This window comes from Schistocerca piceifrons, chromosome 2 (assembly GCF_021461385.2).
Source record: "Schistocerca piceifrons isolate TAMUIC-IGC-003096 chromosome 2, iqSchPice1.1, whole genome shotgun sequence".
Classification (NCBI taxonomy): Eukaryota; Metazoa; Arthropoda; class Insecta; order Orthoptera; family Acrididae; genus Schistocerca; species Schistocerca piceifrons.
Window position 1 is genome coordinate 505,166,001 of NC_060139.1, and position 23,454 is coordinate 505,189,454.

At 38.4% G+C, this 23,454-nt stretch overlaps 1 protein-coding gene across 1 annotated transcript in view; it reads right to left on the bottom strand.

Moving 5' to 3' along the window:
* Window positions 1-1,642: 1,642 nt before the first annotated feature.
* The window catches only part of LOC124777057 (BUD13 homolog), a 63,279-nt gene continuing 41,467 nt past the window's right edge, over window positions 1,643-23,454 (bottom strand). The window contains exons 4-5 of the mRNA XM_047252329.1: window positions 13,879-14,057; window positions 1,643-1,972 (exon numbers count right to left, since the gene is read on the bottom strand). Coding sequence (XP_047108285.1) covers window positions 1,800-1,972; window positions 13,879-14,057 — 352 coding nt within the window. The 3' untranslated portion in view covers window positions 1,643-1,799. The remainder of the gene's footprint in view (window positions 1,973-13,878; window positions 14,058-23,454) is intronic.

Sequence of the window (23,454 nt, forward strand, 5' to 3'; positions counted from 1 at the left end):
CAGTCTATTATTTGGTTTTTGTTGATCATTATCAAAGAAAGCAACGGTATAAGTAACAACAAATAGCAGTCTCTTGCCATTGTTTCGCTAATGAGACGATTCCTCTCTCCCTTTCTTTCTTTCTTTTTTTCAGTTGTAAGCGGTGGTAGCACACACAAAAGCAAGCCATGCCGCGAGCAGCGATAGGCCGTAAATGCTCATTATCAGAATGCGACAAACAATGCATGATACAGTACAGTAATGCATCTTCAGATTAGAGTGAACGTAAATACCTATAACAAAGAGAACGGCACTTATCAGATCAAAGAAAATTAAGCAATCAATTCAAACCAGACGAAGCACGTGGAAAAGGAAGGGTACTCATATAAAAACGGACGGAGCGCCTTACACATAGCAATGGCTACATGGTAAAGCTTCACTGCTAAGCTTACAACTCAAACCAAACTACTGTAGCTGTATCGTCATTCATTTGACCTAAATTGTGTCTCCTATTACAATGGACCAACTTTGTTTTGATTTGGAGGTGCAGCCTAAAACTCTTCTCTCCCCTTGAATTTCGAGTCTCATTTTTCAGGTGCGGCTTAGATTCGAGTAAATACGGTAATCAAACACAACACAGATTTTGCATTTTGCATTTTATGTTTCTTAACTTGGGTACTGTACTTACACATCTGTACATTAGACATTTTTCTTGTAACACTGTTTGTATAATTTGAAAGGTATTTTCAACAATAAATGGAAATGAAATTTTTTCTATTTTACACTAAAACACAGTTGATTTTCTGTCCTCATTTGTAATAGAAAATCGGTAAAATGAAAACCTGGGTAATGCTGGGTTTGTCAGCTAGTTACAAATAAATCTGATTTCAGTGTACATGATGATGAAGCTTCAGAACAAAATATACTTACATTAGCACAGTGAGAGCTGTAACAGCACTCACACCAGCATGGCAAAAGGAAATGCATTGTTGAGTGGCATATGTTACCGATAAAATCAAAGGTCTTCAATTGCAATTATACTGAGATAAGCACTGATGGAGATGATTTTGCCTCATAAAATAAAAAAAAAAATTTAATGTGTTTTTCCAAAACAGACATGAGTCTTACCTCTAGATTGGAGACTATTTAGGTTCTTTGGTGGTGCGGAGGAAGGGAGGGAGGGGGGGGGAGTTGAAGGGAGGGAGGGGGGAGAGGGAGGGAGGGAGGGAGGGAGGGGGGAGAGGAAGGGTGGGGGGGGAGGAAGGGTGGGGGGGGGGAGGAAGGGTGGGGGGGGGGAGGAAGGGTGGGAGGGAGGGGGGCAGAGAGTGTGGAATGTGGTTGTGAATAAAAGAGAGTGTGACAACTGGAGATCACATACACTTGGTCACTGCAACTAATCCTTTAGATAACTTCAAATTGTGAATCAAATAAATATGGTTAAAATGAACAGTTAAAAATGACATCAGCTAGCTGCTTTTAGGAAATTTACTTTAAAATACCTACAAAACAGACTGCACAAAAATTCAAGCATATCTCATAAAAAATTTCATGAACAGTTCTCTTAAATTTAAGGGTAACACGGAAAGTTTTAAGGTGTGCATTGTAAATTAATAAGCAACTTGTAAAACTCAACAATTAAATTCAGGAACATTTGTAGCTCAGGAAATTTGGGTCCCATACAAACTAAATCGAAAAAAATGAATGTACACATTTTATAAAAAATATCACTATACATTTTTTTTTTATTTTCAGCTACATAGTATGTACAAAATCATTCAGATAAAAAAATTAAAATCATGGAACTGTTCCATTTTTACAGACTACATATCTGAGGTGCTCCATTTGTGTGCTTCCTCTTCTCGAGCTCGCCTTGCATTTAATTCTTCAAACCATTTCTTTTCATAGCCATTAGAACGGTCAACTCCATCCCAGCGATGTCCTGGTGGTATACCAAACCTATTTGGTAAGTATGATCCTTGGTATTTAGGTTTTTCTGAAATGAAAATAATGAGAATTAAAAATCATTTCAAAATGTGTTTCAAACCCAATAACATAAAACAGAAGCATACTATTGAATAAATAACACTACCCTCATACAGTCAGACAAATACATCAGACAAACGCACAAAATCATGATGAAACCATTTTTGACCATTGACACTCTTTCTTTTTTTCTTTTTAGGATTTCTGCTTCATATACTATGATCCTGAGAAAATCAGGTGCAACAAAAGTAAGCAAAAATTCAGTGTGCTTTACCAGTGTGAAATGTATTTACTCTACCTAAGAATGAAGGCCATACTGCAGGAAATTTCACCCAGTTCACAAAAAGTCTTCAGAAGTCACAAAAGTGGCATAAAACCAACTGCATTATGAAAGAGGGCAACACCTTAATGCAATAACATAACAGATTACAATGGTAAGAACTAGAAACTACTAAGAGCTTTTCAAATGACTTAAAATGAGCACTACGAAGTTAACCTTAAATTTAGATCATAAAATTTGAGATTATTTACATGTCTCATATCTGTTCGAAACTTGGTAAAAAAAAAAAAAAAAAAAGACATTATTTTAAAAGAACTTCATATATAATCTGCAAACATACTGCTCCCCTCTCTTATGTTTACTGAATAGCTGCTGCTGTACTAAATTTGCATCAACTGAACTTATGACTAGGGACCAGATAATTCCCATTTTACGATAAATGTGAATACAGTCGCAAAGTCTGCTGAAAATGCAGAAATACAAACTTATCTAATACACACAATTTAATAAAGAATTATTTCCAGATGCATTATTTTATCAGAGATAGTCTGAAATAACTATTTTCTGCATACAAATGTCAAAAACATAACCAATTTTTGGTTATTGGTACTGCACATCATCTGGCAAAGCCCAGTTTGGAAAGATAATGTGGATAAGATTGTGTGTGCACAATAAAATGTGGACTAACACAACAACATATCAGTGCACTTGACACTCTGATGCCGTGCCATGCCGTCTGTAGAGATTCAAACTGTCTGTATAAGATATAACCCACGTTATGCAATGTTGCACTGAGCCATGGGATCTAGCACCTGAGAACAGGGGAGCCATGAGGGAGGGGGGGTTGAACAGTGGCTGAACCAAATAGCATTAGAGGTATGACCCAAACTATCTTGTTAACAACACTCTGCCAACTTCAGCTAGCAAATGTGTGGTTGCCATTTCCAAAAGCTTTGTGCTGTGCATTGTTAGTTGTTTTCACATTTTGAACTGAGTAAAAGCCTAATCCTGAAATTTCAATTACCACTCTCACAACACCAAAAGATGTCAGTGATCCCTCTGACAATATGGCAATGTAGGCTGCTGCCCTATGAGAGGGGAGGCAGGGCTTGTTTCCCTGCACTGCTCCTTTCCCCTCAAGTGGTCAATATCCTACTTTGCTTATATTCATGGCCATCTGTTAGTTCATGTGTCTGCACTCTACAGTGTAGAGACTGGAAAACAATACCTATCACATATTTTGATCACACTGAAATACATACCATAGCATTTGAATATAGTTATTTTCAGTTCTACAGTAAGTGTCTTGAAGTTTCTATCCTTAGCATTGTCACATATGGGTCACATGGCTATGAGTGCCCGTAGAAGGTCAAATCAATATTCTGCAGATTTTTTAATTATCAGATTGGGTGGGAAAGGAAGAATAGTGTTGAGACACATCTTAAATCAGACACACATTCAGTAAACTGGTGGGAAAAATGTTGCTGCTGCTCAACAGAAGTGTCATTTGGTGGAACTTAAATATAGCCAAAAGAAGAAAATGAAAGGCCAATTTAAACAAAAAGCTGTTAAAGTTTTCACAAAAGCAAATATTCCAGTCAAAAAGTTCCTCAATCATTTTCTTTAATGATTTGAAAACACTAAGCCTTTGCTTTCACTCATGCAGCATGACAGCCTTTTAAATTTGTATGTCTATTTTTTTAAAATAAAAAAGGGGGGAAGGGAGGGGAAAATTATACATCTTCCAGAACCAAATCATGACAAAATTTAGAGTGGAACTTCATTTTTAACACTATCTGCAGGCTGTACACATGAACAATGAACTAATGCAGTGCTTCTCTTCAACTCAACATGTATTCAGAAAATAATTTTTGGCCTACTACTGCTACTACTACTACTACTACTACTACTATAGTGTGCACATTATTGTATCAGTCAGCCACGAGTGAAAACAAACCAGAACTTAAGACCACCACAGGGAGAGGAGCAATGTGAGGGGGCAACCTTGCCGTCCCTTTCATATCACTGGCAGCCTACACCAAAGTTTTTCGCTTCATCAAAAGCACAGTGATAGTGATCATCAGACAGGAAGTTTACACATTATAAATCACTAAAATAAGAAGGCAAAAGTGCACTATAAATTCCTGAAACAGGAAATAAAGGAAAACCTTACATTATGTCCATTTATTTACTAGACTGCACTACACAAAAACACAATCAGCATAAATATGTTACGTTTGTTTTGAATTATATTTTTAAAGTACCTTTAAGTTTTAAACAAAATGCTAATTGTACATTACAGAAAAGTAAAAATGTTTCTTGAAAGCCTACACGTTACAATGTCTTGCTTCTCAACATTAACAGAGATAATTGTAGCAAACTAGAAACAGTGAACAATTGTATGGCCCACTTCTACTGCAAACAGACTTGCCATCTTGTAAAATTTTTGAAATGTTTGGATCAGGAATTTCAAAAAACTTTTTATACTTGAAACTTCCTGGTAGATTAAAACTGTGTGCCGAACCGAGACTCGAACTCGGGATCTTTGCCTTTCATGGTCAAGTGCACTTGCCTGTGAGCACACACTCCACTGCAGAGTAAAAATTTCATCCTGGCATTTTATATTTTTTGATAACTGATACAGCCCATTCCCCTGGCACTCTCTCCAACTTTTGCAGGCCAACATACACAATTTGCACTGACCTTTCCAAAGGGGCCCTGTTTCTTGAAGATGGCTGATCGCTTGTAACCAGGAACCAAACTCAGCCATAGGAAAAGTTATGGTAAGGCATTTCTCACTTACAAAGGTTCACGAATTTTCTTTGCAGCTTCAATCAGAGATGCCTTATCCTCCAGAGCAATATACTTGGGGAAATTTTAAGTAATGTGAGCTACTGCTGAAATACATGTCTCCCATCTTGTTAAGGTAGTCTGAGGGAAATTGGGGTAAATCTGGTGCAATGTTTTTAAATATCTTTAAATGTTGGAGCTTTTATAAAGATTTTCTTAATACTGGAAATCAACTTGTTGACACCCAGAAAAAGCCAACCCTATGACAACCATGTGCTACACTGTCCATGTGGAGCATGTTTGGAAATGGGACTTCTAAAGTTTTCCCAGCCTTGTTCACTTATGGTGCAGTATCTGAGATGGAAAGTACTACACTGTTTCACTGAATTTCTTTGGGCTACAATAACATCAACAAATTAGTAAATAACAGTGCAATAGTTGAATTGTTAACCATTTCCAGATACACTGTTATAAGCAGGAATGCTTTTACTGATTTGCCTTCTTAAGGATCTAACTGTCCAGCAATGACACTGGTGACTCGTCGATTGAAATAATTTTATTTTCTTTACTTCATCTTTATGGTAACATTCACTTACGTAACTTTTTTTTTTTTTTTTTTTTTTTGCAAACTTGACTCACTAGACACAGATTCATCCTTATACTCCTCCAAAAACTATCTTAATGTAGGATTCTGTAGTTTCCAGAAAGGGTTATGGTATCAATAAAAATTTTGCGTAAATAAAATGCAAATTGTTCTTTCTGACGCAATCTTACAACTGCTGCTGGAAGCAAAAAAATCTTGCTCCCAGTAGTCTTGGACAGTGCGTTTTTGTGTTTGGTTGAACTAACATGTTGAGAAATGAAATATTTCTTTTCATAATTTACAGATTGCTCACATATTTTGCACAGAAGTATTTTACCATCAGCAGACAAAACATTGGACCTAGAAGCATAAGTAACTTGGCAATTTGCTGTGTTAAAGGAACACTGCATTTTGACATGTTACTAGCTACCCTGCAAGACAATACCATAACAAAAACTGGATGAGATGAATAAAAAAAATAGATAAAAAATAAAAAAAAAATCTTCTAGCTTTGGCACTTGTTGCTTTTGAAGAAGGTATGATGATCAGTGGAGACTTTAATAATCCAATGAGCAACTGGGAAAATAACAGTTTTGTTAGTGGTGGGCATGACGGGACATTACTACAGTGAAACCCCTATTTTACATTTTCTCGAGGTCCAGACTTAAAAAAACACAAAATTGGAGATAAAATGCAGAATCAAGGACAATGTTAAAACCTCCAAAATATGAGCAAAAACACATGAAACTCGCATAAATGATTAAAAATCATAATCCTGTTCAATACACTGTACAAAATCTGTATATGTGAAAGAAATTAAAGTACAATACAAAGTTTATACAATTATTTGTGGTAATAAATTTACCAGTTCTTAAGAAATCACAGATGTGTAACAGCAAGTAAAAACTGACACTAGTGTTCTGGGTACAACGTAGTTGAGTTATTTTCCAACACGCTACAACAAATTATAAGTCAAAACGCGTGTTTTTGAGAGATCTTTCTTTTGTGCTCACACAGAAAAAAAAGCAAAAATTGATGAATGTGGTGAATTAAACCAAAAACTGAAGTACAGTGAAAGGCGTTGGAATCTTACATGCGGGGTATGTGTTTCCCTCCTATAGCCAATGGCAGTGCAAGCATACTCTGGTGACACAAGTGCAATGACCTCTAGTATATTGCTTGTAAACTTTTCCTTGTTTATTGTGCTGATTAGTTGAAGTGAAGTGTTCTGCAGTATTGCCAACGTGCACTGTTTGCACTTTGGACTCGTCGCTTGCTGTAGGGTAAACACAGCAGGTTTCACAAAAACACGTATATACACAAAAGTTTCCTTCACATGTGTTATTTATACCAATGAATATGAATTAAAGTTAAGCCTCCTGTGATTTCAGTGTTTCTCTGTCTCAGCAATCCATACATTTACAACACTCTGCCTCCCTTCACAACACATTAAACTTCAATGAGGACTGCAACAAAGACGAACAAGCCGTTGCACAACTATTCACCAAATACATCCTGTTAATTGCACATAGCAAATGGAGTAGCATACACTGGCTACAGTTGGTAGACGCATGATACATTCTGAATTCTGTCAACAGGCTCCGAGCAAAACTACTGTAAGCTAAATTAATGCACAGTAGTGAAGGGCGTACGAGGTGTAATTATATAAAGTAAACCTAAGTGGGAGCTGCAGTCACTCCATTTGCTATACACCGATCACATCAGCAATACTTTGGAAAGAGCCACCAAGTAAGCTTGCTGCTTGTCACTCTATATGCTAGAAGCCACTGCATTAGTGTGATGTCATCATGCTATACAGCTATTGGCTGCAGATGGAAAACAAACATCTGAGATGATGTAATCCAACAATTTTCACATCTTTCACAGATTCCAGTTTATTTCCCCATGCAGGCTATATATTTTTGCTATTTTCAAGGTGAAAATAAAATGAAATAATGCTCAAAACTGCATGTTTTAAGGATAATTTGTGGTAGTAATGTGTTGGGAAATGAATTACCTCATACAAAAGCGATAGCGAAAGTGATAGTCTTTTCAGTTATGTACTGTACAGTATTCCTAGCAGCAAAACCCACTTTTTTCCTAATAGATCTATTATATGACGTAAAATTTTGAAATTTCTTTCTCGGTTGTTTATGAATTTGCAATTTGGTCATGTCAGTTGATGTTATGAGCATTGGTAAAATTGGTACCTAGGAGGAGAAAAAAGAAATTCTACCATCAACTTTGGCTTATAGCTTCTGTGCCCATTTATAGTTTATAATCCAGTACTTTAGGAATTTCAGATGTTTCGTAAGGTAAGGTCTGTAAACTTATTATGTGTGTTAGCGTGGTGTGGCAGCAGCACTGGATGTTGGGTGACATAACAAGTTGCCAGCCAGTAAGAGTACAATAGCAGGAAATGGTCCACCTTTCCTTAATTTTGACCAAGCATAGAATGAGTCTAGGTGTTTGAAGATAAAAGGTTGATGATATTGTTGCTGAATACAGTAGCACGTCGGAAATACATGCAAAAAGATAAGACAGAGTTATAAGTGGCACAAGAAAAGATGGCAGACGGGCTGCTTCCTCACTTACTAGCTCGATCCGGAACACTTCACTCTGCCTGTCCTGGTTTTCTATTGATGCCACAATCCAGCAGTAGTTTCATCATAATTGTGCGGTGGAGCTAAACATTGCATATTGCAAATGGCATTGGCAATGCCTATCATGGATTACATCAGCATTTCCTCTCTCACGTCTCCCCTCTCCTCAACAGTCTAAAATATTCCCTTACCTCCGCCACCAGCCACGTTAAGAACCGTCTGTCTTCTGTGCCACTTGCAAGTCATTCAGTATCATCATATGTCAATAAGTAGGAAACAGAATGAAGTCAAGCAAAATGTCAAGTATGAACAAAGAATTGAGGTAAACATTACTAGGAAGCAACATAAAATTGGCTATTGATCTTATGGGTTTTTGAGAAGCACTAAGAATTTATGGTGTAGAATCGCGAAAATAGTAAAATCGGAGAATGTAAAATCGGAGAACGTAAAATTTAAGTTCCACTGTAAATGTCTTCTCTGAAAACTACCTAGAACAGATAATTTGGAGCCCCATTCATGATGGAAATAAAGACACAAAGGAATTAAAGGTGTTAGCTGCCAATAGGCAGTGATTTATATCAATGGTGCGAGTTGAAAATTTGTGCCACACCCAGGTCTCTCGCTTAGTAAGCAAATGCGCTGACCACTATGCCACACGGACACAGTTGTAACCACAATCATACAGACTACCCTAGCATGCTTCTCAACACATCCAAATTCTCAACTTGCATCACACACTAGTGATGTAGTGCCCCTGCTCATTAGCCTCATTACTTGCGACATCTAGCCCATTCCTGTATGAGTTTGAGCTAGGTATGCATCTGCACTGAAGGGATCACTGGCCATCATCACCGTAATGATATACAGGGTGTCTCACCTAACCATGCCACCTCAAATATCTCTGGAACAACTATAGATATTCAAAAACGATTTTCACTAGCATGGCTTAGGAAACCAAATACTATGAGAAATTTTAAAACATAAACAAATACTATTTTCAACACAAACTTCTGTATTTTTAAATGGACACCCCCTATTATTTCGTCTGCAATCAATAGCATGATAAATCAAAAAAATAATCCCACTGGTTGCATCACAATACGTCAATTACATCCCGAGAAATTGCAAAGCGAATTTGACGTTTGAAATAAATGAAGTGCACAGTTAGCACACGTCCTGAGACCCAAGTGCGCACTTCACGCTGCCAGTAATCGTGATGTGATTGACGTACTATGTCAGTGGAGTGTTAATGAATGGTGTGGTATAGTATGACAACACATCACTGACCCATATTTCATTGATGGCACTCCTAAACGGGGATAGTTCAGCCCCTTCTTGAGCTGTACCTTACTTGAACCAGTCCACCTCTTATAATGTCTCAAATAATGCGGTATCAGAATCATGCATGTCCTGTGTATAATGTTTATTGCTGCAAAATGACAACTAGAGGAACAATTAGTGGTAACACACTTTGTTTCACATTTCTAAACCTCATAAGTTCTGAAATATGTGGCTTGTAAAGGGTAGTAATGGTGTCACAGTTTCTGACATAATGCATCGCATGTACTGTGCTCAGAGCAGGGGTTGCCTGCACCGGCACATGTTGTTGTTGTTGTTATTGTTGTTGCGGTCTTCAGTCCAGAGACTGGTTTGATGCAGCTCCCCATGCTACTCTATCCTGTGCAAGCATCTTCATTTCCCAGTACTTACTGCAACCTACGTCCTTCTGAATCTGTTTAGTGTATTCATCTCTTGGTCTCCCTCTATGATTTTTATCCTCCACACTGCCCTCCAATACTAAACTGGTGATCCCTTGATGTCTCAGAATATACCCTAACAACTGATCCCTTCTTCTAGTCAAGTAACGCCACAAATTTCTCTTCTCTCCAATTCTATTCTATGCCTCCTCAGAAGTTATGTGATTTACCCATCTAACCTTCAGCATTCTTCTGTAGCACCACATTTCGAAAGCTTCTATTCTCTTCTTCTCTAAACTATTTATCCTCCACATTTCACTTCCATACATGGCTACACTCCATACAAATACTTTCAAGAACGATTTCCTGACACTTGAATCTATACTCGACGTTAACAAAGTTCTCTTCTTCAGAAACGCTTTCCTTGCCGTTGCCAGTCTACATTTTATATCCTCTCTACATCGACCATCATCAGTTATTTTGCTCCCCAAATAACGAAACTCCTTTACTACTTTAAGTGTGTCATTTCCTAATCTAATTCCTCAGCATCACCCAATTTAATTCGACTACACTCCATTATCCTCGTTTGCTTTTGTTGCTGTTCATCTTATATCCTCCTTTTAAGACACTGTCCATTCCGTTCAACTGCTCTTCCAAGTCCTTTGCTGTCTCTGACAGAATTACAATGTCATCGGCGAACCTCAAAGTTTTTATTTCTTCTCAATGGATTTTAATTCATACTCCGAATTTTTCTGTTGTTTCCTTTACTGCTTGCTCAATATACAGATTGAAAAACATCGGGGATAAGCTACAACCCTGTCTCACTCCCTCCCCAACCACTGCTTCCCTTTCATGCCCCTCGACTCTTATAACTGCCACCTGATCTCTGTACAAATTGTAAATAGCCTTTCGCTCCCTGTATTTTACCCCTGCCATCTTGAGAATTTGAAAGAGAGTATCCCAGTCAACATTGTCAAAAGCTTTCTCTAAGTCTACAAATGCTAGAAACTTAGGTTTTCCTTTCCTTAATCTGTTTTCTAAGATAAGTCATAGGGTCAGTATCGCCTCACGTGTTCCAACATTTCTACAGAATCCTAACTGATCTTCCCCAAGGTCAGCTTCTACCAGTTTTTCCATTCATCTGTAAAGAATTTGTGTTTGTATTTTACAGCCGTGGCTTATTAAACTGATAGTTCAGTAATTTTCGCAACTGTCAACACATGCTTTCTTTGGAATTGGAATTATTATATTCTTCTTGAAGTCTGAGGGTATTTCACCTGTCCCATACATCTTGCTCACTAGATGGTAGAGTTGTTAGGCCTGACTCTCCCAAGGCTGTCAGTAGTTCTAATGGAATGTTTTCTACTCCTGGGGCCTTGTTTCGACTTAGGTCTTTCAGTGCTCTGTCAAACTCTTCACGCAGTATCATATGTCCCATTTCATTTTCTTCTACCTCTTCTTCCATTTCCATAATATTGTCCTCAAGTACATCGCCCTTGTATAGACCCTCTATATACTCCTTCCACCTTTCCGCTTTCCCTTCTTGCTTAGAACTGGGTTTCCATCTGAGCTCTTGATATTCATGCAAGTGGTTCTTTTTTCTCCAAAGGTCTCTTTAATTTTCCTGTATGCAGTATCTTACCCCTAGGGATACATGCTTCTACGTCCTTACATTTAACCTCTAGCCATCCCTGCTTAGCCATTTTGCACTTCTTATCGATCTCATTTTTGAGATGTTTGTATTCCTTTTTGCCTGCTTCATTTACTACATTTTTGTATTTTCTCCTTTCATCAATTAAATTCAATATCTGTTCTGTTATCCAAGGATTTTTACTAGCCCTCATCTTTTTACCTACTTGATCCTCTGCTGCCTTCACTATTTCATCCCTCAAAGCCACCCATTCTTCTTCTACTGTATTTCTTTCCCCTATTCCTGTCAATTACTCCCTAATGCTCTCCCTGAAACTCTGTACAACCTCTGGTTCTGTCTGTTTATCCACATCCCATCATCTTAAATTCCTACCTTTTTGCAGTTTCTTCAGTTTTAATCGACAATTCAGAACCAATAGATTGTGGTCAGAGTCCACACCTTCCAGCACCTCCAGGCTTATTCCATGTATACAACCTTCTTTTATGATTCTGGAACTAAGTGTTAGCTATGATTAGGTTATGCTCTGTGCAAAATTCTACCAGGTGGCTTCCTCTTTCATTCCTTACTCCCATTCCATATTCACCTATTACATTTCCTTATCTTCCCTTTCCTACTATCGAGTTCCAGTCACCCATGACTATTAAATTTTCGTCTCCCTTCACTATCTGAATAATTTCTTTTATCTCATCATACATTTCATCAATCTCTTCATCATCTGCGGAGCCAGTTGGCACATAAACATGTACTACTGTGGTAGGAGTGGGCTTCGTATCTATCTTGACCACAATAATGCGTTGCTGTCTGTAGTAGTTTACCCGATTTCCTATTTTCTGTCTGTAGTAGTTTACCCGATTTCCTATTTTCTGTCTGTAGTAGTTTACCTGATTTCCTATTTTCCTATGTCTGTCTGTAGTAGTTTACCCGATTTCCTATTTTCCTATTCATTACTAAATGATACTCCTGCATTACCCCTATTTAATTTTGTATTTATAACCCTGTATTCACATGACCAGAAGTCTTGTTCCTTCTGCCACCGAACTTCACTAATTCCCACTATATCTAACTTTAACCTATCCATTTCCCTTTTTAAATTTTCTAAACTACCTGCCCAATTATGGGATTTGACATTCCACACTCCGATCCGTAGAACGCGTTTTCTTTCTCCTGATAACAATATCCTCCTGAGTAGTCCCTGCCCGGTGATCCGTATGGGGGACTATTTTACCTCCGGAATATTTTACCCAAGAGGACGCCATCATCATTAAACCATACAGTAAAGCTGCATGCCCTCGGGAAAAATTATGGCTGTAGTTTCCCCTTGCTTTCAGCCATTCGCAGTACCAGCACATCAAGGCTGTTTTGGTTAGTGTTACAAGGCCAGATCAGTCAATCACCCAGACTGTTGCCCCTGCAACTACTGAAAAGACTGCTGCCCCTCTTCAGGAACCACACATTAGTCTGGCCTCTCAACAGATACCCCTCCATTGTGGTTGCACCTATGGTACAGCTATCTGTATCCCTGAAGCACGCAAGCCTCCTCACCAACGGCAAGGTCCATGGTTCATGGTGTTATTATGAGGTTCAATTTAGAATTCAACAAGGCAATAAAAGAGTATCAAATTATCTGCAAGTAATGTCTGAAACATCCTTTCATCCCAATCAACACTTCACAGAGTTACATACAGCAAGTTACAGCAAGAAAATTTTCAATAAAATTACAGTTCAGACCACAGGATAGGCAAAATAGCTTCTACATCATATCAGAGAACCGCAAATGTTTAAAAAGTGGCAAAAACCATAACTATTTCTTGCTGCACTGGATGACAATGACAAATGCATTAATGTTTGGCTGAGGATAAAATGCAAACTAAATGATAATTTGTCAATATTTTACAATATGAAATGTAATCACCGACAAAATTTCACTTACTAACTAACCAAAAATTTACTTGATAACTTACCATTATCCATTTATCAAAAACCAATCATTATAAGAGCATTTGTGAATTGAATTATTTACTGCTAAAACATAACATAATAGATCCCATTTAAATGTTACAAATGGAACATGTGTTTCAAATCATAAATGAAGTCTATGTTTCACACTGTGGTTTAAAGCGACCTTCGTGATTGCAGGTTTCAATCATTTGAAATAAAGGAAACATCTTACCTATAATGCCCTACCTATGATAAGTTAAATACAATGCCCTAGTAGCAATCTCCACCAATACCATGATTTACAAGACATAAATAAATCTCTTCACCTAAAAAGTTAATGTCTTTGTTTTAATTTTTTTAAGTAAGTTAATTACCTTTGACACCTTCTTCCTTTTTCTTATTTCGGATGTATTCAAGCATCGGATCACCTTCTCTCTCTTGGTCCCGCAAGTGTCTCTCCAGATCTGCATCATCAGCATATCTGGCCAATGGTTTTGACATTTCATACAAATCTTCCTTTAACTTCTCTGTTTGATCTTCCACTTGCTTCAACCTAAAATATATAACAAGGTAGATTTTAATGTTTCATCCTAAATATGTAGATGATGACGCTTAATAATACGAAGAAAGTTTTTGGATGTAACTCTAAGCTTCTGCATAATTACATATGAAGTAAACTGGTCACTAGCTATGTCTTCTATACAATACAATTTTAGTTTATCTACATAGGTTATGCTCTATTTAACAAAATATCATTACAAATTATAGAAAATTCTGGATGGAAATACTTTGAGAATTGAACGTTTTATCATAGGACTAATGAATCCATAAATACCATGTGGACCTCAAACACATCACTCTTTAGAACCTGTGTATATTCTCTAGGCAGGAATGCACAAGTTAGAAGTTATCTTGCAAAATCAACATGAATATAACAGACACATGGTATTTTCCATGAAATGTATTCAACTTTTTGTTTTCTTGTGAGTCTTCCACTAAAGGCTGCAGTTACCTCCGAGTCAGAAAGTTCACAGTATTGTATATACTGCAAGTCTAGCTCCTGAGTTTATTACATCAGTTTTTCCAATTAGGTCCACGAAGTGACAATTGAAAAGGTCTAGGCCTCTGTCATCATGTACCAGCTCCCCTTTCTTTAATAACTAAAAACAATTTACCCATTTTACTAGTTGTTAACCTCTGTGGCAGTGAATTTATTATTTTTAGAAATCCAGCAATCAAAACAAAAATAAATAAAAACACACAAAAAAGCGATTGGTTGCTGTATTTCTTCAACATAATACCTCAAACATGCTCCTTGACCAAGATCCTACAGATAAGGTTGCGAAAATGACCCCTGGGCAATGGCAGTGCTATTGTCACCTTCCAACTGCAAAGCACAAGTGGCTCAGTAGTCTACCGTGCTGCAACAACACTGAGATGACACATACAAAATTGTGTTACACGAATGGTCAAGATACATGTGCAAAGCAGCAGTGCCTAACCCAAAATAACTGTCAGCAACCTCATTCGTCAACTCTACAACAAATTCCTTTCAACCATCTTTTTGAGGCATTGGTCTTCTGACTGATTTGAAGTGATCAGCCACAAATTCCTCTCATGGACTAATCTCTTTATCTCTGACTACCACCTGCACCCAACATCCTCAATTATTTGTTGGATCTATTCCAATGTTTTGCTGTAGTTATTACCCTTTACAGCTCCCTCTAGCACCATGCAAGTTATTCCCTGATGTCTTCACAAACATCCCTCCATCCTGTCCCTCCTTTTCAGTGTTTTCCATATGCACCTCTCTTTGCCAATTTTGCAGAGTGTCTCTTCATTCATTAAAAGACTACCTAATTTTCAACACCATTCAATAGCAGCACATCCTAAAAGCTTCAATTTTCTTTTCTTGGTTTGCCCACAGTCCACGATTCTCTATGATACAGTGCTGTGCACCAAACGGAAATTCTCAGAAATTTTTCCCTCAAATTAAGGCCTATATTTGATAACAGTAAACTTCTTTTGGTCAAGAATGCCCTCTTTGTATGTGCTAATCTACTTTTTTTGTCTCTCTGCTTTGTCTATTCTGTTTATTTTGCTACTACAGTAGTAGAATTCCTTGATAGTGTCCAGTTTGTAGTCATCAATTTTGATGGTAAGTTTATTGCTAATCTGTTCTCTGCTGTTCCTATTACTTTCATATTTTTTCAGTTTACTCTCAGTAGATATTCTGTGTTCACTAGACAGTTCATTTCATGCAATAGATCCTGTACTACTTCTTCACTTTCATTGAGTTAAGCCATGTCATCAGTAAATTTTATTATTAATATCCTTTCACTCTGAATATTAACCCCGTTCTTGAACATTTTATTTCTGTCATTGCTTCTTCGTTGTATAGACCAAACGGTAGAGTCAAAAGCATGCAGGCCCTCTAACTCCCTTTTAATCAGAGCAATTCTTTCTTGGTCTTCCATTCTTATTGTTCCATCATGATTCTTAAACATATTTTCTATAACCCACCTTTACCTACAGCTTAGTCCTATTTTTCTCAGAATTTCTAACATCTTTTACCATTTTACATTGTCCAATGATTTTTCTAGGTCAACAAATCCTACGAGTGTGTCCTGATTTTTCTCAAGTCTTGCTTCCATTATCAAGTGCAGTATCACCACTGCCTCTCTGGTGCTTTTACCTATACAAAAGCCGAACTGATTGCAATCTAGCAGCTTTCCAATTTTATTTTACACTCTTCTGCATATTATTCATGTCAGTATCTTATATGCATGAGATGTTAAGATGACTGTGCCATCTAGTAAACATTATTAACTCTGGAACAATATGCAGCTTTTGATATTTTAGTAATGTTTCTCACTACATACAAATATTCATTATGAGAGCAATAACGTGTATCAAGCTGTTGAATCCATTTAAATTATTTTCTTTATCCATGGCTTCTTTCATACTATGTTGTGGCAACAATTACTATTTTTGCTAGCAAACAGTTATGATCAATACCATACACATCACATTTATATACTCTCAGGTGGCACATTGCACATTCTTCTCTTAACTGTTGTAATATTATAAATCTTGTTAATACTTAAACATGACTTACGTTATCCACTATGGCCACCTAGATTTCAATAACACCACATACACTAATGAATAGATAAATTAGAGCACACTGCATATATTTTTATACATAAAACATTTTCTGTTATGTTGTAACTGTTCCGTACAATTCTGATGGTAAGATTAACAACTGATGTCCACTGCAAAGCACAAAATATTTTTAGAAGTTCATTCAGGATCCTTATACAAATTAATGTTGAAAACACCACAATGCATTATTTGACACTTCTTGTTTGTTAGGCCTCAATCACATTTAGTTCCCGTTTCTTCCACTGATACATGACCTTGTACTGCAATAATATGGTGTTAGCAAACAAGAAGAAGATAAATTTGTTAACATCGAGTATTGATTTAAGTGTCAGGAAGTCGTTTCTGAAAGTATTTGTACGGAGTGTTGCCATGTATGGAAGTGAAACATGGACGATAAATAGTTTAGACAAGAAGAGAATAGAAGCTTTCGAAATGTGGTGCTACAGAAGAATGCTGAAGATTAGATGGGTAGATCACATAACAACAACAGCAGCAAACAAGAGAATCAGACATTGTATAATTGTTTCCATTATATGCTTTCTTAGCTGTCAAATCACCTAATTCTCATGGGGTTTGGTATTCTAAATTAATGAGGCTCTCCATCAGCACATAGGATTTTCTCCATTACAAGTACTAATCACACACACTGAGAAGATATTCAATGCGGTGGCTGATGGAAATAACAGAATGGTCAAAAGCCTAAGGAAGGCATACAAATTTTGACTAATAGTAATACATGTATGCAGGAATGAGAATCACATTCTGCCTTCATGGGAGTTGTGCCCATATTTCCCATATGTTGCTTGGCCCTTGCATCACAGTGTGATGTGACAAAAACTGATGGCATCTGGAACACTGTAATAGGTGCAGATAGAGAGCTATACCTTACAGCTAATATGCCAGGTGTGGTATGTTGTGGAAGCTACATCTTTAATTTTCTTTATAATTTAGGATGTCAACATTCCCAGCTACCTCCTATTTGTTTATTAATATTGATGCCCTTCAAGTCTGTGAGGAATAATACTTTTTCAAATATTAAGAGTAGAACAGAACTGTCTTAAGTGAAGAGTGAAAGAAATTTTGCATTCAGAAATATAGTGACTTAACATAACAATGCCATGTATCAGAGGATTCTCATTTTTCAATCTTTTAATGTTCTTAATAGCCCTTTTCGTCAGACACGGAACTCTGTATCTCTCATGTCTTGAGCAATATATGTTTGGAGGAAACTGTAATGAAATGTTTTGAAGGGAACAAGGGTACTCCAGTTGATGGGAAAAGACTAAAATCAAATACATAAAATTCACTGACAGCATGGTGCTTTTGGCTGACAGATAATGAACATGGAATAAAATGACTCATGGTCTGAGTGTGACATGGTATGAATGAGGGATGAGAATTGATAGCAAGAAAACCACGAGTATGGTCACAGGTAAGAAACACACAATATTGGGAAGGGACAAACTGAAAAAGTAAAAAAATTCAAAATATTTATGCACCTTATTAATGAAGCTAAGCAAGCATTGAAAAGGAAGTAGCTACTATACAGGATACTGAACAAACAAATGACAAAAAGACTGGTTAAATGCTTTGTGTGGAGTGTGGTTTCATACTGTGTAGACACATGGCTGACAAGGAAAGAAGCTGAAAATAAAATGGAGGGGTTTGAGATGTGGGTACATATATATGTAAGAGGACAGAAAAGATAATGTGGACAAAGTTTTATGAATGAAGTATTATGAAGAGTCAGCAAAAATAATACAAGAGATATTAAAGAGAAAAACAAGCTGACTAGAACACTTGTCTAAGAAGACAATGCTTACAAACCGATGCTTTAGAAGGGATGGAGAAAGGAAAAATGAGGAGGAGGACGAGGAGGAGGAAAGATGGTAGTTGACAGATAAAGTGAAAAACAGATATGGAAAAAAAGGACAGAAGGCAGAAAGATTTGGGGGTAATATTATGAAAACACTTGTTAACAGGTAGAATACTACTACTGCTACTACTACTACAACTGAAGACCCGAGCTAATTTGGTAACAACCAATATTGCATGGAGTGTTAAGAGTAACATGTGATGTCATTATAGTTTCTTGAGTAGCCGGGAAGATACAGCTCTATCCAAACAGTCCTGTTACATCTGGGAAGGTCTGGTAGAACTAGGCATGTATGACACAGATTGTCCACTTATGACTGTTTTTCCTCAACAACCACCAACACAATTAGGCACTGCTCACCCCCGCCCCCCCTCCCCCTTTCCATCCCCTTTGGTAAAATTTAAGCCACAATATCTAGTCACTGACATGCACAGCATTTCATAGGCATACCCAATGGTGGTCACACTAAGTACCCGGAGTTTACAGCATTAGAAAACTGACACATCCGACCAATCCAAAGGTTGGGATCTTAAAATTTGACAATACTGATTGGATACAGGATAGACATGCCAGAGTCTGTTTGGAGGCCAGATGATCTCTCTTAGTTATTAAGTCAATGTTTTAACCCAAAATACGATAGACTGTTTGAGATAGAGAGAGAGAGAGAGAGAGAGAGAGAGAGAGGAAAGTACAGTAAGAAATGGGGAAGAAGACTGGGTTACAGTATTTTAGGTGGGTGGGTGAGGGGAATATTACTAAGAGAAGTAAACAAATGTTGCATATTGAACAGAAGGAAAGGATCAAACAGTTTACTGATCTATGTCTTTCACTTCTACCTCAAAAAAGTCTGGGAAGTCCAGGATGAAATAAATATTTAGTGGTCTTATCATTGTGCCTGACTGCAGCTTAACACCACCTCTGTCTGGGGAGTAGCAATCTATCAATTGTTGACATGTCCACAGGATTGTTCTATCATCTGCTTTATGTAATACACGTTTTAATTTGTCTTACACTACAATACTCTAACATTTGCTATTGTTGTTGATGGATTTAAAAGGACTCAACTATGAAGTTGGCAGTCCTTCCAGCCTCTGGTGAAGAGAAATAAAGCAAGAGAGAATTGTTAAAAATTCCCAAAAATTGATAGGTCTATTACTTTTGATTAATACCTGTAATGTGTCACTTTACATAAAGAGGATTAAAAAAGAAATAAGCACCTAATAATAGTAATATGCCAAAAGAGTGAAAGACACACATATACAGCATATTTAAAAGTAATTGTCAACTATTTTGAAATTTGGTAGTGAGAAATGAATACTTTCTCAAATCTGTACATTTGCTCCTGGTGGCTGAAGACATTTGGTTGTCAATATGCCTGTCTCTTTGACAACAGCAAGATAAACATTAAGGGAACAAATACTGTACAGCCACAGTCACTGTCACAGCGATTTGTCAACAGTGTTTACTACTTTACATGTCTCTCTGTATTGAACTACTCTAGTGTACACATTAATCTGAGTGTTAAGTAGTCCACAGGCAGTTATTGTGTTTGCTTTGAAATGTAGGTACTGAAGTTTCAGTCTTGTTAGTACACGATATTGCACAGTAAATTAACTGCAACACTGTGTTTGTATCATGGCTTTATATCTACTTACAAAAATTGCTTACTGTTATGTTTATTATTATTATTATGTTTGTTCTGTTCTTGACACAAATCATTCAGTGCATTTTCTTTTCTCTACCCCATGTCAGCAATGGAAGTGTACTACTTCACAAGTGATATGGTGGAAATGATTTTCTGCTACGGGTTGGCAAATGGAAGGAGACCGTGAGCCCGTGCCCTCTAAGGGGGAAAAAAAATATCCACATCACAGAGCATCATCCAATAATGTGTTCAGCCAACTTTTTCAGCATCTTAAGGACAGAGACTCTCTAGCACCTAAAATACGAACAGTGGATGGCGTCTGTCAGTTCACATACAGCAAGCCACACACATGAAGGAGCATGTGCTGCATTTACTGGACTTATGACCTGGAATCAGTGTGCGGTGACTGGCAGCAGCAGAAGGTGTGAACCATTCTCTTTTATGGGTGGTTCTGCACGAATAATTGCTGTATCCATACCATCTTCAGTGAACCCAAGCGCAAAGGCCAGAAGGCCAGTGTAGCAAATTGCAATCCTGTCAGCTGGTTGGTTTGTGGGATTGAAGGGACCAGACTACTAGGGCCATCGGTCCCTTTTTCCACAAACTTTAAACACCCACAAAGAATATATATATATATATATACATACATATATATATATATAAAAAAAAACAAAGATGATGTGACTTACCAAACAAAAGCGCTGGCACGACGATAGACACACAAACAAACACAAACATACACACAAAATTCTAGCTTTCGCAACCAACGGTTGCTTCGTCAGGAAAGAGGGAAGGAGAGGGAAAGACGAAAGGATTTGGGTTTTAAGGGAGAGGGTAAGGAGTCATTCCAATCCTGGGAGCGGAAAGACTTACCTTAGGGGGGAAAAAGGACGGGTATACACTCGCGCACACACACACACACACACACACACACACATATCCATCCATGGATGTGTGTGTGTGTGCGTGTGCGAGTGTATACCCGTCCTTTTTTCCCCCTAAGGTAAGTCTTTCCGCTCCCGGGATTGGAATGACTCCTTACCCTCTCCCTTAAAACCCACATCCTTTCGTCTTTTCCCTCTCCTTCCCTCTTTCCTGATGAGGCAACAGTTTGTTGCGAAAGCTTGAATTTTGTGTGTATGTTTGTGTGTGTCTATATATATATCCGAAAGGCCAATCTCCAAGGCTGGTGCACCGACAGCCTATTTGGCCAGCATGTCAACACGTTCATATCCCAGGATGCCGACAGACCCGGGGTCCACACAAAGACCACAGAGCAGCCGCAACGGGCAAAAGTATGGAGGGACTCCTGGATAGCCATCATCAGATGAGAGCGAGGGAAACACTGGTCAATAGCTCGTAAACCGCTCAGGGAGTCACTACAGATAAAGAAGGACTCACCTGAACAGGAGCGGATATACTCTAGGGCGCGAGAGATGGCTCTGCAGTGAAAACATTGCAGCCAGCCAGCAATGAGTGTTGTTCATAATGATCCCCTAGAGTAAGAGCATAACTGACATGACCAGAAACCCTAGAATTGTCAGTATAGACAACGTCACAACGTCAGAGCCTTGAAATGCGGCAAGGATTGAAAGAAAGCAGCGGCAGAGGGCCTCATGAGGGACTGAGTCCTTCAGGCCCTGTGCCAAATCGAGCCGAAGGCATGGGCGGGGCACTCACTCACCACGGGAGTATATGCAGGGGGGCCCAGAAAAGAGGTGGGAGAAGGAAAAACTGAAGCCCATAGAGAAGAGCTCTGACTCAAACTGCGATCATACACCCTGACCGGGGCCGCCGTTCCAGTAGATGGACGACCGACTGAGGGAACAGGAGATGATAATTGGGATGCCCGGCAAGCTATAAACGTGTGTAGCATAAGCAGCCAGTAATCGTTGGCACCGGAACCGCAATGGAGGGACACCAGCCTCCACAAGTATGCTGTTGACAGGGCTTGTCCGGAAAGCTCCAGTGGCGAGTTGGATCCCGCTGTGAAGGATGGGGTCAAGCAACTGCAATGCGGAAGGTGATGCCGAACCATAAGCCAGGCTCCCATAATCCAGACAGGACAGAATTAACGCCTGGTACAGCCGTAGAAGGATAGACTGATCGGCACCCCAGCTGGTGTGACTCAATCAACGAAGAGTACTAAGATGCCGCCAGCACAGCTGTTTCAGCTGCCGAATATGAGGGAGCCAAGCCAACCAGGTATCAAAAACCAATCCCAAAAACCGATCCATCTCCACCACAGCACGAGGTTCGCCATCAAGATAAAGTCGTGGCTCAGGGTGAACAGTGCGTCGCCGGCAGAAATGCATAACGCAGGTCTTGGCAGCCGAAAACTGGAAGCCATGCACTACAGCCCAAAACCGTGCCTTGCGGATAGCACCTAACAGCTGCTATTCAGCAGCTGCAATGCCAGTAGAGCCAAAGTATAGGCAGAAGTTATAAGCATACAAGGAAGCTGAGACAGACATTCCCACCGCTGCAGCGAGCCCATTAATTGCAATTAAAAAGAGGCAGACACTTAAGACAGATCCTGAAGTTACACCTTGGCCTGTATGCCTGTTCAGAGATGATTCATAAGCAGCAAAATCCTTGGGTTCTGGAATGGCGTGAGGTAACAAGATGTTAGGATACTATAATCCCTTACATTACTGTTGTTTGCTATTTTTTAATATTTTTCTTAAACTTACTCTTACATGTGGCTGCATATTGAGGTGTAATATGGTATATTGACAGGAGTGCAACAGCAACTGGTTAAACCGTAAACAAAAGTAACAATAATCTTTGCCTGCTGACAATTTTTTATGTATTATACACAATGTGAATAAAATTTGAACAGTTAGTTAACAGTGGTCATATGTGCATAATTGTGTGTGTGTGTGTGTGTGTGTGTGTGTGTGTGTGTGTGTGCGCGTCACAATATTCTTAAAGGAGTTTGATGTAATTTGTTACACAGTACATAAAGAACAGTTAGACATAGTTTAGGGGAAAATAAGCAGCAAGTGGAACTGCACATGAGATGTGATACTGCCATTTTGGTAGGAATGCTATAACCATATTTTGCCCTGTGGTTGGCAGTGATTGCACAGCTGAACTGGAGTTGCCACCACTGGTCTCTCAAAGGTGGGACACACACTTCTGCAAGGAGACTGTCAACAGGACTAGTATTAAGGGCTCCAGTTGCTAGTATTATACTATGGAGTACAGTGTTCGATACCTGAAGTTGGATAATGCTGTTGTACAACCATAGTCTAGGCAAGA